This window comes from Falco biarmicus, chromosome 3, assembly GCF_023638135.1.
Source record: "Falco biarmicus isolate bFalBia1 chromosome 3, bFalBia1.pri, whole genome shotgun sequence".
Taxonomy (NCBI): Eukaryota; Metazoa; Chordata; class Aves; order Falconiformes; family Falconidae; genus Falco; species Falco biarmicus.
The window spans coordinates 113,471,188-113,484,877 of NC_079290.1; the positions used below are offsets into that span (position 1 = coordinate 113,471,188).

The 13,690-nt window shown below is 39.6% G+C and overlaps 1 protein-coding gene across 7 annotated transcripts in view; it reads left to right on the top strand.

Annotated features, from left to right (window-relative positions):
* RERE (arginine-glutamic acid dipeptide repeats) overlaps positions 1 to 13,690 on the top strand; it is a 254,366-nt gene that overhangs the window by 84,706 nt on the left and 155,970 nt on the right. For all 7 annotated transcript variants that reach the window (XM_056331900.1, XM_056331902.1, XM_056331895.1 and 4 more), the window contains exon 3: positions 12,606 to 12,676. In XM_056331900.1, the coding sequence (XP_056187875.1) occupies positions 12,606 to 12,676 (71 nt within the window). The remainder of the gene's footprint in view (positions 1 to 12,605; positions 12,677 to 13,690) is intronic.

The following is a 13,690-nucleotide window of genomic DNA, read 5'->3' on the forward strand; positions in this document are numbered from 1 at the left end:
GTGCCAATATCTTGGAAATATTCTTGGGGGGATGGAGGAGAGAATTCATGGGTGGGGAGGTATTTCTCTACAGGTTTGACACTCAGCACTACATGTAAGTGGGCTAAGTGAAGAGAGTGTGTTAAAGTGAGCCTGCTTTTTTTTGGGTATTGTTTCCAAGTGGAATACAAAATGCAGCAGGTTAAATGTAACTACAGCATTGATGAAAATGAATTATTCTTTAAAAGTTTTCTCGGTTTTCATGTTACTGCATGATGGGCCACCCTGGTAAGGTATTTGTGTGTGTAACTGTATATCTTCTAACTGATGATTGAATTATTTTTTTCTGTGATACTGTAAATTTTGAGCAACCTATTTGGTTTTCCTTTTGTCCTAAAGACACATAGTTTGTATAAACAATATCCAGTAGCAGAGCACGTGTTGCTCTAAACAAGCATCTCAAGTAAATTGAACTACACATGGAAGTATTTTTGCTTTGTTTCAGCATTGGCAGGAAGAGTGGATCTCTCTAGTCTCTTTTGTTCAAAGTCCAAAATGTGTTATGGATGCTTTTACAAAAAACAGTAAAGATATTTAAAGCAAGAAAGCATTAGAAACCTTGCTGTAAAAGGAGTGCCTAGATAGACATGAAAGCTGATACAGATTTAAGGCTTAGATTTGTATTGTTTGTTTAGGAAAGAAATATACCTAAATACAGATATGTATGTATTTTTCTTTGGCTTGGAAGTTTATGCTTGCATTATTACTGTGGTGATTGTACTCTTCTTTTCTTAATAGTGAGGAAAGCGTCGTTCTGTATAAAATGAAAAGGCATCTCAGTGCTATTTACAAATTTAAACAATAGGAAAACAATTTTTTGTTTCAGAAAATACATATTGATATTTTTTTTCAATAGATCTTTTCAGTGCTGCTAGGTATTTGCAGGTAGGTGACTTATCGGGTTAACAGACTATTGGGATTCTAACACATACGGTTACTTGATGAGAGTGTCTGTATTTGTATCACAGCAGGCTTTGAGGCAAGAGATTGCAGTATTTGGAATACAGTATTCGGTAAAAAACATCCTTACTCAAGTGACACATAGTTTTCCCTTTCTGAACATGTGTTTCTGTTAAGGGCTGCACCAACAACTTACAAAATGGATTACTCTTTATCCATTTGTCTAATCGGGAAGATGAAGTGATGGGTCAATTACTAGGGATGTAGTAATGGCTGTGACTGTTTTTCTGGTTGAGGGCTACACAAATAAAGCCCATCCATGTTTTGATGAGGTATTTTGTGTTGCGCTCTAATAATCAAGAGCGTAGCTAAGGGAGAGAAGTTAAGCAGCCGTTTGGTGTTTGTGGTGAGCTGGGGAATAGAAGAGTTTTCTCTTTCAACTCCTCTTGATGTGCTTGTTTTGCCTACTAGAGCATGGAGTTATAATTATGCATGGTCCAATAGAAGAACTTCTTAAAGCCATATAAAGATGCCAGTTTTCACATTAAATATAGCCTCATTGGCCGACTATGCCATTGATTTCTTCTGACACGATTGATTCATTACCAAAAGTTGGGAAACACAAGTGAATGGAAAGTGCATGAGATGAAAGATTCTGCGTCTCAAGTGATAGAGATTCTTGATCCCTTAATCTTTTAAGATTTGTGTATGCATTAGCCAATTGCGTGCGCTATTCAAAGACACTGTGGAGATCGTTCGGTTGATTTAATGACATTTCAGGATCTCTTGGTTTCCTGAGGGTTGCTATTAATGCTTGTGTTTAAGATCTCAGAGAAATTACACCACACTTGGGACAATGGCTATGGATAATTTGCACATTAAATATTTTTTAATAGAAAAAAGTTAAGGGTATCTAAATCAAGTGAGGTCATGTAGCAGCATGGTACGTTTGTGGTGTTGCTTGCCTTTTGTGTATTCCGCAGTACTTCAGAAGTGAGTCCCTATGAAAAGCTTTTGAAATGCATCCAGCTCAGGTTTGAGGGATGTGGCTATGTAGGCCTTTGTATAAGATCAGTGAGAAGTGTTCCAGCAAAAGTTTGCTGTGACCTTAAAAGATCAGAAAAGACTATTTTGAATGGCATGCATGCAGTACAGCTTATCTGTTGCTAAAGAAACAGCTCTTAGACTAACTGATTTTTTTTTTAGCGGTCTGCTCTCTTATTCCCACCCCTCCTCCCATTTTATGTGTTCAATTGGAAAAGAAAAACAATTATAGGACAGGAGGATACCCTAGTGTCAGTTAGTGGCTGAGCATCTACAATGTCTTTGTTTTCAGTGTGGTATTGTTTGGTAACGCTACTTTCTCTAAGTGTATGGTGTACTTTGTGTCAAAGTTGTTAACAAAGTATGTCTGAATGCATCTTGCAAGAACAACTGTATGGTGTTGTGGATGTGCATGAAAAGTGCAGAAAAATAATTGGTGTGGGAAATAATGTAGTTGGGTGTCTGAACTGCAGAGCAGTTGCTTTTACAAAATTGGGACCTGCAGACTACAATTAGCTGTCATTAATTTTGTTGAATAGAAATATGTTCCATTTATTGTACAATGAGGAGCCAGACTTGAATGAGTTTAAATAGATTAAATCTAAATTATACTGACAGTCCATTAAACAGCAGCAAAACCCGTTAAAGAAAATGGATTCACTATGATACTAGTTTATAATAAAATCATTTGTGAAATAAAAACTATAGTCCAGGCATTTGGAGTACTCCTGTGAGTTTCAAATGAACACGGTAAATTGGTTGAACCATTTATTGCAGAACAGGGCTCTAGCACGTTGTTTTCTGACAAGGAGCCAGCAGTGTTGCTTGAAATCCGCTCAGCAGGAAGTGACACTAAAAGATCAGACTAGCAAATTGTTTGTCGTCAGCCATATGGGGGGAAGAGAGGCAACTGTATAGCTCCCTACCTGTCAGTGGTAATATTTTTCCAGTTAAAACCATGTGTTTGTTATTTCTGGTGCTTTCTGCCCTGTGTCTTTACATTTGTTACTAAACCATCATGCCAAGTGTATGGCTGTAGTTGGAGGTCTGTTTCCATTATTGACCTTTGTTTTCAAGACTTTAGTAATTCTCCTGTATTTGGAATACAGGAAAATTCCAGTGTCGACATTGAGAATTCATTGAACGTTGCAAATATTTTTCTGATCCTTTGAAAGGCACTACTTGGTTATTACTGATATGTAACTGCTTAATGTGTCATGCTCCAAATTGTTTTTAACTATTCTGGGTGGTGATGCTGATGGTGAAAGACTGTGGCGTTTAACTTTTCAGTTAAATGAGACATTGAAATGAAGAGCCGTGCTGCTTGGAGTTCCTGCTAGTTTTGGCTTGGGCAGAGGTATTTCTGGAGAACTGTGCAGAATTGCCTTATGTTTCTTCACTGGTTGGCAGAGGGCACTAGGACGCTAAACTTCTTAATTTTAGACACCAGAATGGAGGAATGTAAATATCCTTAAATTCTGGGATGTAAATATCCTTTAATTATTTGCCTATTCCATGACTTGTGTTCAGCATATATACACACACACACATATATGTAAAAACTGTATCTGTCTCTCTCCTTCCCAAGTCCGTATATGTATGACTCTGTAAAGTCTATAAATAAAATTCTTTATCTACCAAAGAATTGGAGTCTGTGTCAATAAACAGTTGGATTTTGTTTTCTTCCTTAAATCCAGGATGGTTGTGACGAAACAAACATATTTCACAGGGCTTGCCTGGACACAGTCTCTTCATCAGTTTCTCACATCATCATACAAATTCCTACTGTGGGGCAACTGCATCTGTAGACTATGGGAGTGTAGGGATAAGTGCTGTCTCTGTATTAGTTAGAGAGGTGGTAGATGTGAAACAGGAGTGTACATGTGTGCTGTGGGGATAAGTATACCTGAAGCATGTTTTTTAGCATGCTGAATGGTTGAATATAGAGCATGTGTTACTACTGATTACGTGAGCCTGATGGTTCATCTGGTTGGTTGTGACGGTGTAAGAGTTGGTGTACGAACTATCCAACACTGGTGTCCAGTGAGCTCCCTTAAGTTATAACGGAATTATTAGAAGAGTGGAGTTTTTTTACATACCTGGCATATTGTTTTTCAGAACATCCAACTCTAACATAGAATATCTGAAGGAAAGCAAAATAAGGGAAAGAATGTGTAATCCAGCAAGATACTGGGGTGTCAAAACTGGAAAGTTAGTGTGTATTGGAACTGTAGTTGCTTACAGCTACGCTGTGAAGGTTGAGCTTGTGACTGTTGAAATACGATGGCGGGGGCTTGCAGGCAATTCTTTGGCAATGGCTTTCAAGGACTATCTTTCCAATGGAAGTGTGGTGCTGTGCAGAGAGCCTAAAGCTTTGTTTCTTGGATAATGCAGGTGTTGACTCATTAGGCAAAACAGAAAGGATTCTAATTGCAAAGATGATCTGTACATAAACTACGGCGTTTAAGGTGATAAAAGTTTGTGTGCTCAGGAAAGTGAGGTGGTTGCGGTTTTTTTCCTGAAAGATCTTTTCAGTCCGTGTATTCAAGCTCTAATTTTAAAAACAGCTCTTAGTGTGGGAATATTAATGTAACCCTTCAGAACTAGGGCACATCTGGTGAATATCACAAGCCCAAAGGCATAATGACTCTGTACCATGTGTCTGAGAAATACTTCATCTCCAGCGGGACACTTCACACGAAATGGGAAAGTAAGCAAATGCACTCGTGGTTGGAGACAGGCAATGAATTCCACTTAGCTGTGCAGGGGACTTTTATTTCTTTATTCTGTTTTGCCACTGTAGTGGCAAAGGTTATGGAAAGCCCTTTATTTTCTTTTTTCCTTCCCTGCTCCCCAGTTGGAGAGTTTGCTGGTTTGTCACCAGTAAACTCTGTGGTTTAACAGATGAGGTGGTTAACTTGTCGGAGGTAGCCCTTTGGAAGCTGACACGTGCATGTTACCTTGCTGTGGGGAAAGGCCACTAGTGCACCCATTTCTTGTGTGGTTACTTGCTTCGTGCTTGCTGTTACTGTTCAGTAAAAAAAATTAACTTACACTTTGGTAACTGTGTAAGGATGTCCAGAGCAACATTTTTTGCTTGCTATATTTCACCCTGTAGCTTATTTTACAGTAATTTCTTTGTGGTTTTGCTGATTTTTCGCTGAGTCAATGTAGATAGGCATCTCCTTTAGTTTTCTTTACTGGTATGATTTTGTCTATAAAGGGGGTCATGAACCTTGCCTAACAAAACACATCCTTAAATTCAATTTTCAGATTGACAGAGCAGCCAACACAGAATGTAGCTGTTGACGCAACTGTAATAAGGACTAGAAAGGGAAAACGTGGTCTGGGAAGGGAAGGAGACTTGAAGGGTTTGGAGGTGGACAGAATTACAGGCAAAGAAAAAGGCTTGACCACTGCCTTGCAAGTTGAAGGGAATGGGGAGAAGGGAAGCGAAAGAACAGGGGTGCTGCAGTATGCAGGGGAGGAACTGTGTATGTTTAAGCTGAGGCCTCCTGTGAGACTGGCCTTCAGTCAGCTGGGGACTGGGGGAGGATTGCTATAGAGCGCTGGAGGGCCAGGCACTAGGTGTGGATCCAGTGTACTGGTGTTGGTGAGTATTGGTTGGCCTGAACTGTGGGTTTTTTTGTAGGGTTGTTTTGTTACATTCTCAGGGTTTCTGTGCCAACATGGTTGCTGCTTCTGACATCTGGCAACTTGAGGGCAATACAAGTCCGCTGTCTGACATAGTACACTTGGAGAGGGCAGACCAGTGACTGACTTAACTTGGGTGAGTAGGCATAAAGTGAAATGGCTTAATTACAATTCTGGGCCACTCATAATTCCATGATTGTACTAAGATGAGTAGCATTTTGAGTACGGGTTAGTATGTATTTGAAAACCAGGGGGCTAGGCATTGTATATCCCTGCAGAGCAGATTCAATGAACGTGGCGCTGGGCCATTCAACTGATGACACGTTTAATTTAGGAAATTTATAGTCAGTTTGATTTTTGTTGGGCTTCTTGAGTGGAAAGGATTGAATGTTAAAGTTAGTAGGAATGAATATTAATATTGCAGGAGCAAATAGATGTCCAAAATGTACCTGTACTGTGAGTTCCTTTCTAGAATAATAGATGTTGAAATAACTGACTAGAATTTAAGTGTCTGAAGGGAGAGTGCATGTGGGTTCATTGTATTTTAGGCTGACAGCCTCAGGCTTCAGACTTCCATTTAGTGTGAAGAGAGTACATGTCACTCAATTTATATGAACCTGCTGATCAGGAAAAAAATTCAGAAGCAAGTGAGCTTGTCTGCATGAAGATCATCATTATTTTGTGATTTTGAAGTATTTTAGCTGTTTGAATAACAGAGCATCTTTTGGATGGGAAGTTGCCCATGGACCAGCAGTGTGCCCTTGCAGCCAGCAGGACCCTGGGGTGCAAGAGGAGGAGGTGGCCAGCAGGTCGAGGGAGGTGATCCTCCCCCCTCTGCTCTGCCCTGGTGAGGCTGTGTCTGGAGTGCTGGGCTCCGCACTTCGAGAGAGGCAGGGACCTACTGGAGAGGGGCCAGCAGAGGCGACAAAGACAGGGGACTGGACTGTCTCCGTTACGAGGAAAGGCTGACAGGGCTGGGCCTGGTCAGTCTGGAGAAGACGGAGATGGGATCTTACCAATGTCTGTAAATATCTTAAGGGTGAGTGTCAGGAGGATGGGGCCAGACTCTTTTTTTGATAATTCCCAGTGACAGAACAAGGGGCACCGGGCACAAACTGCAACACAGGAGGTTCCATCTGAATATGAGGAAGAACTTCTTTACCTAGAGGGTGAACGGAGCACTGGGACAGGCTGCTGCGAGAGACTGTGGGGTCTCCTTCTCTGGAGTCAATCAAAATACACCTGGATGTGAGTCCGTGCAGCTTGCTCAAGGAGACTCTGCTTCAGCAGGGGCTTGGATGAGATGATCTCCAAAGGTCCTTTCCAACACTGACTGTTCTGCCATCTTTTTTAGTTGTCACAAAGCGACAACAGATGCTCAGGCTGCTTTGTGTTCAAGCAACAGTTATGAGAATTGACTGAAGTTGTATGGGTCTGTGTAGCCATATAGAGCTAAAAATATTCCGGAAGTACATGATCAGTGGGGAAAGAAGGTGCAGCAGGTCATTCCAGTGCACTAAGGGTAAGGAGAGGCTATTCTGTGTTTTTCATTGGTGTCAATCTTAGCTATACAGGTTGGGTGCATTAGAAAGAAGATCAGCTGTTTGTCCTAGCTTGGGTCCACATCAAAGTTGTTCTTGAAAATAATATATTTGTGTGTTGTATTTCTGGTAAATGAAAGTAATTGCTCTGTACAGTGAGTTTTGAGTGGCTAATGTGGATGCATGCGTAAATGTTCTCCTTTTGGCATTTTTCCAGTTTCTAGTGTTAGTGACATTGCTTTGCACCTGGATTAACTTGTTTTCTTATCTGTACGGCCTCTATTGCTTTGGAGGCATGTTAACTGGATGTCATCTCTGTTTTAAATCTTGCAGGCAGCCAGCAGTGCCTTACTTAAATGCAGTATACCAGTGAGTCAACATATCCATAGCAGATGCCAGGTTATCTTAGTCTTGTGCCAGCCATTTCAGAGGGATGCTTAGCTGTTTATTGTGTTGTCTGGTAACTCTGAATCAAATGAGGCTTGCAAAACTGAGATATTAAGAAAAAAAATCTTGGAAGTTGTGGTGTTTTCTGTATCTGAAATCTTGCAGCTTTTTTCGTGCATGCCCCAGTGAATCCTGAGATGCTTCCTGTGGAGCAGTGATAGAACACCATGTAAATGCATGATTCACTTGGGATACTGAGCAGTCAGTTGTGGTGAGAATAGGGGTGTCTAAATAGAGTGATTAGCCAAGGAAGTCTGGGATAACAAAATGGTGCAGGAATACTTTGATGTGGTTAAATTGCTGTAGCTTCTGAATAAACCAGATTGAGACATACTGTATCAGTGCACGGAGACAAAGAGGATGCGTTTGGTGTGTTGAGAAGGTCACCTCCCAAGAGAGACAGGCTTAATAGCTTCTGTGGGATTTTCAGGATTTTGGATAAGTGCTATATGAGTGTGAGTTACAAGTCAAATTACTGTTGTTCTGGTGTTGATGGTTGATTACATACATGATATTTCAAGCTTTTGAAATGTATGTGTGAGCTGTTGCAACAGCTGCTACTGTCCTAGCTAGGAGATACACAATTTGAAACTGGTTGTTTGGAAAAGGCAAGTTGTGGTTGAAAACAATGGACATAATTCTTCTTGATTCTGCAGAGATACTGGAGGTGGTTATATAAAACTGTTTATTGTTAATTTTCCTACTAAAGAAGAAAAAAACCAGTCAAGTTCATAGTGCATTTTACATCTGTGAAACTTCTATGCCTCTTGAGGCTCCTGGTGCAAGACATTTGGTCTGTCACATAATGAAAATACGCAGCAGAAAATTTCAAACTGATGCTGCTTATATAGATACCTGTGTAGCCATGTCTGTTTAGCAGTTTCCTGTGATACCATCATCCTTAAGATAAATCATAAATTTAGTAAATACTTGGTTAGTGCTAGCATTTTTGAAAGGTTGTACTTCTGACCATCTCTCTTCCTCTGCTCTAATGCTAGAGTGGTATTAAGGATTCATAATAAATCCAATATATGAGCTAACTCTTTCTACTGTTCCCTTTTGCTATGAAATTCAGGATTAGTTTCTCTGAAACTTTATTTAATGCTCATAGCACAACAATGTCTCCAAACACCTGCCTTTCTAGTGTTGATGGTTTCACTCTTAGTTGGTTCCGTTATCCAGTTTGTCTTTATTATCACTCAGTTTAGTTGGGGTTAAGTTTACATCAGGTCAACACCTGGTAAAGAGATGCTAGCTGTACTGAAGTAGAATTCTTTTGTTCGCATTTTTGTGGAAGAGCTGTGCAGAAGTTCTCAAAATGGGTCAGGACTTCTATGAAACTGTAACTGATAGCAGTTGTAGGGATGAAGGTCAGTAGTGGTGCTTCTCATGTAAAAAAGGCTTTTAAAACTTGTGGCCTGAGAAGTCTTTAATTATTTTCAGTGCCTTTTTTTTGGATGCTGTTGTAATGAATGATCAAAACGTACTACAGTAACAGAAAATCTCAAAGATTTCATTTAAATTTGTGTAAGTTAAACAACATTAACTTCCAGTTAATAGGGGAGGAAAAAAACCACCCAACTGTTTGATTTGGAACTTGCATGCTAAATTCTGGTTCAGAACACTCAAACTGTGAGTTGTTGTATTTGTGTGTCTTCTAGTGGGGATGTGGATGCAACTCTGCTATAGTTACGTTCCTTTTTTACACTTGGAGAACTTCACTGATGCTGATAAAATTATGATTTCAGATTAATCCAGATTCTTATCCTGTGTCTTTGGCGTTTACTATAAAGTAAGCAATAGTTTGTCAGTTTGTAAGTGATCTGTTTTGTCAAGCGCATTTGACTTTTATCAAATGCTGTTGCAAAGTGGTTAACAGTGCAATCTGCAATGGATGGAGAGTGGTGTGGTAAAGGAGCCTGTTTTACAAATAGTGTTGCAGGTAGAAATTTGACACTTGGATTTACATGCTTTGCCTCAGATGGTTACTATGGTTATGTGATAAACCAGCAGGAAGTGACTCCTTGGTTACAAAGGACAAGTATTAGAGAGGGCGCGGTTGCTGTGAGTCTTCCAGGCCACCCTTTGGGCACTGTCGCTTTGCCATCAGTTCATACATTTCTGCATGTGGTTGTGAGATCCTCCTGAGCAGGTCATCCCTTCTGTGAACTTGAGCTCCATGAGTTTACTTTTTGAACCTAGTCACAACTAGGTAGTATTTGTGCTGAATGGGTTTTATTCTGAAGAGGATGGTGTGAGTAACCTAACCCTAGCCCAGTACTGTTTTAAAAGCCTCTGATACTTGAGTTCTTGCAGCAAGGTTTTGGTGACAGTCGCACTGATTGCGTTCAGCTGTTTGCTAGCCTTTGTGTTCTCTAGGGATGTAGACCGCTGTGAGCTGTGCTTGTCACTTGATGAGCTTCTGCAGAAGTCAAGCTGACCTGCCTGACTTTGACACTTACGTGCTCTGACCTCAGCCTGATCTGTAACCACCTAAAGACCAGCATCTTTTCCAGCCTAGATTGAAATCATGGGTCAGTATAACTGAGAAATACATTTGGCTTTGAAATCCATCCAATGAATGTGGAATTTTAGCGATACTGATCAGCAGGCTTGATTTGAGACTAGTACGTAGAAATTATTTCATAGCCTATTGAGGAAAAGTAGTACTGCTCTGCTGTCGTGGTTTTGCAGTTAAAAAGTGTCAATTTGATGGGTAGTGCCTGTAATGAGGATGCTGGAGGTGAAGAGTTTTGCATCTGAAATGCAGTGTACTAGCTTTCAGGTATAATTCCTCTGGGACTAGTTTTTTAGAAAACTTAGGTACATTGCCTTCATGTACTACTGACATGGGACAAAATAAAGGCCTACTTGCAAATTTGCAGAGATGATCTGATAACAGAATTTAGGCAGATAAGGAAAGATACAGAAAAGGAAGATAGAGGAAAAAATAATTTCACTATTTAATTTTAAATGACTGGTAAAAAAGCTAGTACTATTTCTAAGTTTTTTCCCCTCTATCTGTCTACTGAGATGGAGAGGAACATCGTCTGGTATAGCAAAACACAGATTCTGTGGCTGTGACGTTTCTGTGTAGGAAGGGTTTTGGACTGTAAATCAAAAATTCATTTTCTTGCTTTATCCAAAAAAACCCCACAACTAATATCCCCCTGCCAAAAAAAAAAAAAAAAAAACCCAACAAAAACAAAAAAAAACCCCAAAACAAAAAAGAAACCAACCTAAAAACCCCAAACCACAAAACAAAACCAAAACTCCAAACACCCCCCTTCCCCAAAAACAAAACCAAAATCAACCCCCCCCCAAATAAACCAGAAATCACCCAAAAAAACAAACGCAAACCCCACAACTCTCTGAAATATCAGCTTGTTGCTTGTCTACTTCAGGCTACAATTTCTTGCCTGTAAAATGAAGCTAATGGTGTTCTATTGGAATACCAGTATAATCTAGTGTTGCTGGGTATGACTGTGCTTGTAGCCAAAAGCAGCAAGTGCAGATGTGCATGGTTGCAACAAGCAGTGCAGAATTTGGGGAATGGTGCTAAGTGCATTTAAAGCTTGGTTTGCCAGCAAAGTTGCTTTGATCCTGGCAAAACATCAGTTATCTAAAATGAATGAAGATGGGTACTGTACACCTCTGTCTCATTAGGGCAGGATATTGTACTGCTACAACGTTTAAAATCAGATGCACAACCATGTAATTCTGGCATATATTATTGAAGTGCTATTGATTTGAAATGCCTGGCCTTTCTCCGGCTTGGTCGACATAGCTGCTAAGACTTTTCCTGCGCTTTTGATAGTCCTAAGGTACTCGTGCTATATTTTTCTTTTAAATTAACATTTGAGTTAGCTCTCAGTGGCGAGTGAATTCCTAAATACAGGTTGGGTTTCAAATGATTATTGAAGGGTTACTTTTTTTTTCTTTCAGGAGGAAGATGTTTTATTGCTATGAACAATGCCAGTGCATCCTTAGGAATGCTCTCTGTGGAGCAGACGAACTAAAAAAATGTTTGTCTTGACCAACTTTTAGATTTTACAAGACTCGAAGCAGGGTATTAGTTGTGTTTTGAAACATGTCTTATAAAGCTCTTAAAACTTTGGATTTTTTTCTGTAGAAATATAGAAAGGGTCATGGAAAATCATTCCCGGAATAGCTGGTATTCTTTGTATCCTCTGTTTTCAATAGTAGTGTTACCTATTTGAATATGAAAGGAGACTGCAGTGACTATCTTTACATATTTGTTCAACTTTGGGAGTAGCATCTTTGCCTTCTAGCAAGCTGTGTCAATTTTTTGATTTCCAAGGTCATTATCATTAATCAGGCGCTTCTTTTCCATCCCTGTAATTTTATTCTGAGGCACAGCTTTTGTTGTGGTAATTGCCAAGACTGTTTTAAATACATCAGCCCTTATTTTACAGCAACCTTGTAGAGTCCAGTTGTCAAAAGCAAACAAAAATGATTACTCAGTTTCTGTCATGTCAAATGTAATTTGAGAAAGCTCAGTCCTTCCCTGAGGTAAATCTAATTTAGTTTCTATTGGTTGCCTTGGTTTTCTTCACAATTAGAAGAGAAAATTTGTTAGTGCTGGGTTATTAACAGTAGCAAGCTAACCACAAATGATCTGATTGGTTTCCTGTCTTATTTTGATCTGGTTCATAGGTTGTGACCTGGTCATTTTTATTAACTAAATTCAGAATGATCTTTATATAGACTTCCTTTTGTTTTCCAGCAAAATGTCTATTCAAATTAAAGTCAACTTTTATGCAGTTAATTCCCTTATTTGTTACTGTAAAGCATCTAGTTTCTATTTTTAGATCACACTTGGAATAAATTACACGTTATGTAAATGAAATGGTGTTTCTTTCTAAGCTTAAGCTGTTTTTTAATTTATCTCGTGTTTATGTTCTTTCTTGGAGGTACAGAAGTTAATTTCCATTGTTTTAAAATCTTGTTTTTTTAAAGATTGCGTATATATTGAAAGTCGCCGGCCGAATACCCCATATTTCATCTGCAGCATTCAAGACTTCAAACTGGTAAGGAAAAATTTCACATCTGTTCCTTTCCCCTGCCCCATACTCCAGTGTGATGGCAATATTTATTGGTCTGTATCTCTTCCTGTAGCTCCTCACTCCTTCTGAGTAAATACTTACTTTCTGAAATAGTAGCTGTTTTGCTATTACGACAGCAATGTGTCTTTGTTACAGACTTAGTTTACTGGGCTGTAGAGTTCAAATTGTGGTCTACATAATTTTAAGGTTTTGCAGCCCACAGAAATACTAACTTTGAGTTGAGTGTTTTTGGGAAATTGTGGCTCAGGAAGTTAAGTTTTTCCTGGGAAGTTAAATTTGGCGGTGCCTTTACCTGTAACTTTATATGGCGTAGCTGTGTAAATGGAGGTGTGTGGGCTGACTTGTGGTGGCCTGTTTACTTCAGCTGATCTGTGGACTGACAGCTGAGGGTGCAAACAGACTAGACCAATATGTTGTTTATTTTGGAAAAATATAAAATAACATTTAAGAATGCTTTGGCACTTTGTTCTTCAGAAATGAAAAGTCAGGGACCTGTGTAGTAACAAATTAGTTGGAGTTGTGGTTTGCCCCTTTTGATCTGAATTTGTACGCTTAAAAGGTTAAACAAGTTCCTTCGCAGAATGCTGGAGCTGCACAGGAAACCACTTGCTGCTTATGCGGTGCAGAGCACGAGGCTGCTGCCCGTTCAACACAGAGGGCACCTGTGCTTGTTTTAGACTTGGCAGTGCTTTGGGTAGTGTAAGCAGGATACTCGGAAAAGGTAACTGTTACTGCTGATCATCTTGCTGTTGTTGGTTTGTGGAAGTTCTGAATATGTAATAAACTGTCCTTATTATTCCCTATACATAGTCTACAGGTGTAGATCGCCTACTACCTGTTGCTACCAGAATGTATTTTCCTTTTCTAAGCTTTCTTACTCAAGTCTTCCATTTTACTCCTTAAAAGTTTATTTTGTAAGACCACAGTGAAGCAAAATGTGTACGCTTTTTTCAGTATTGATGTCCATGGTAGTGCTTG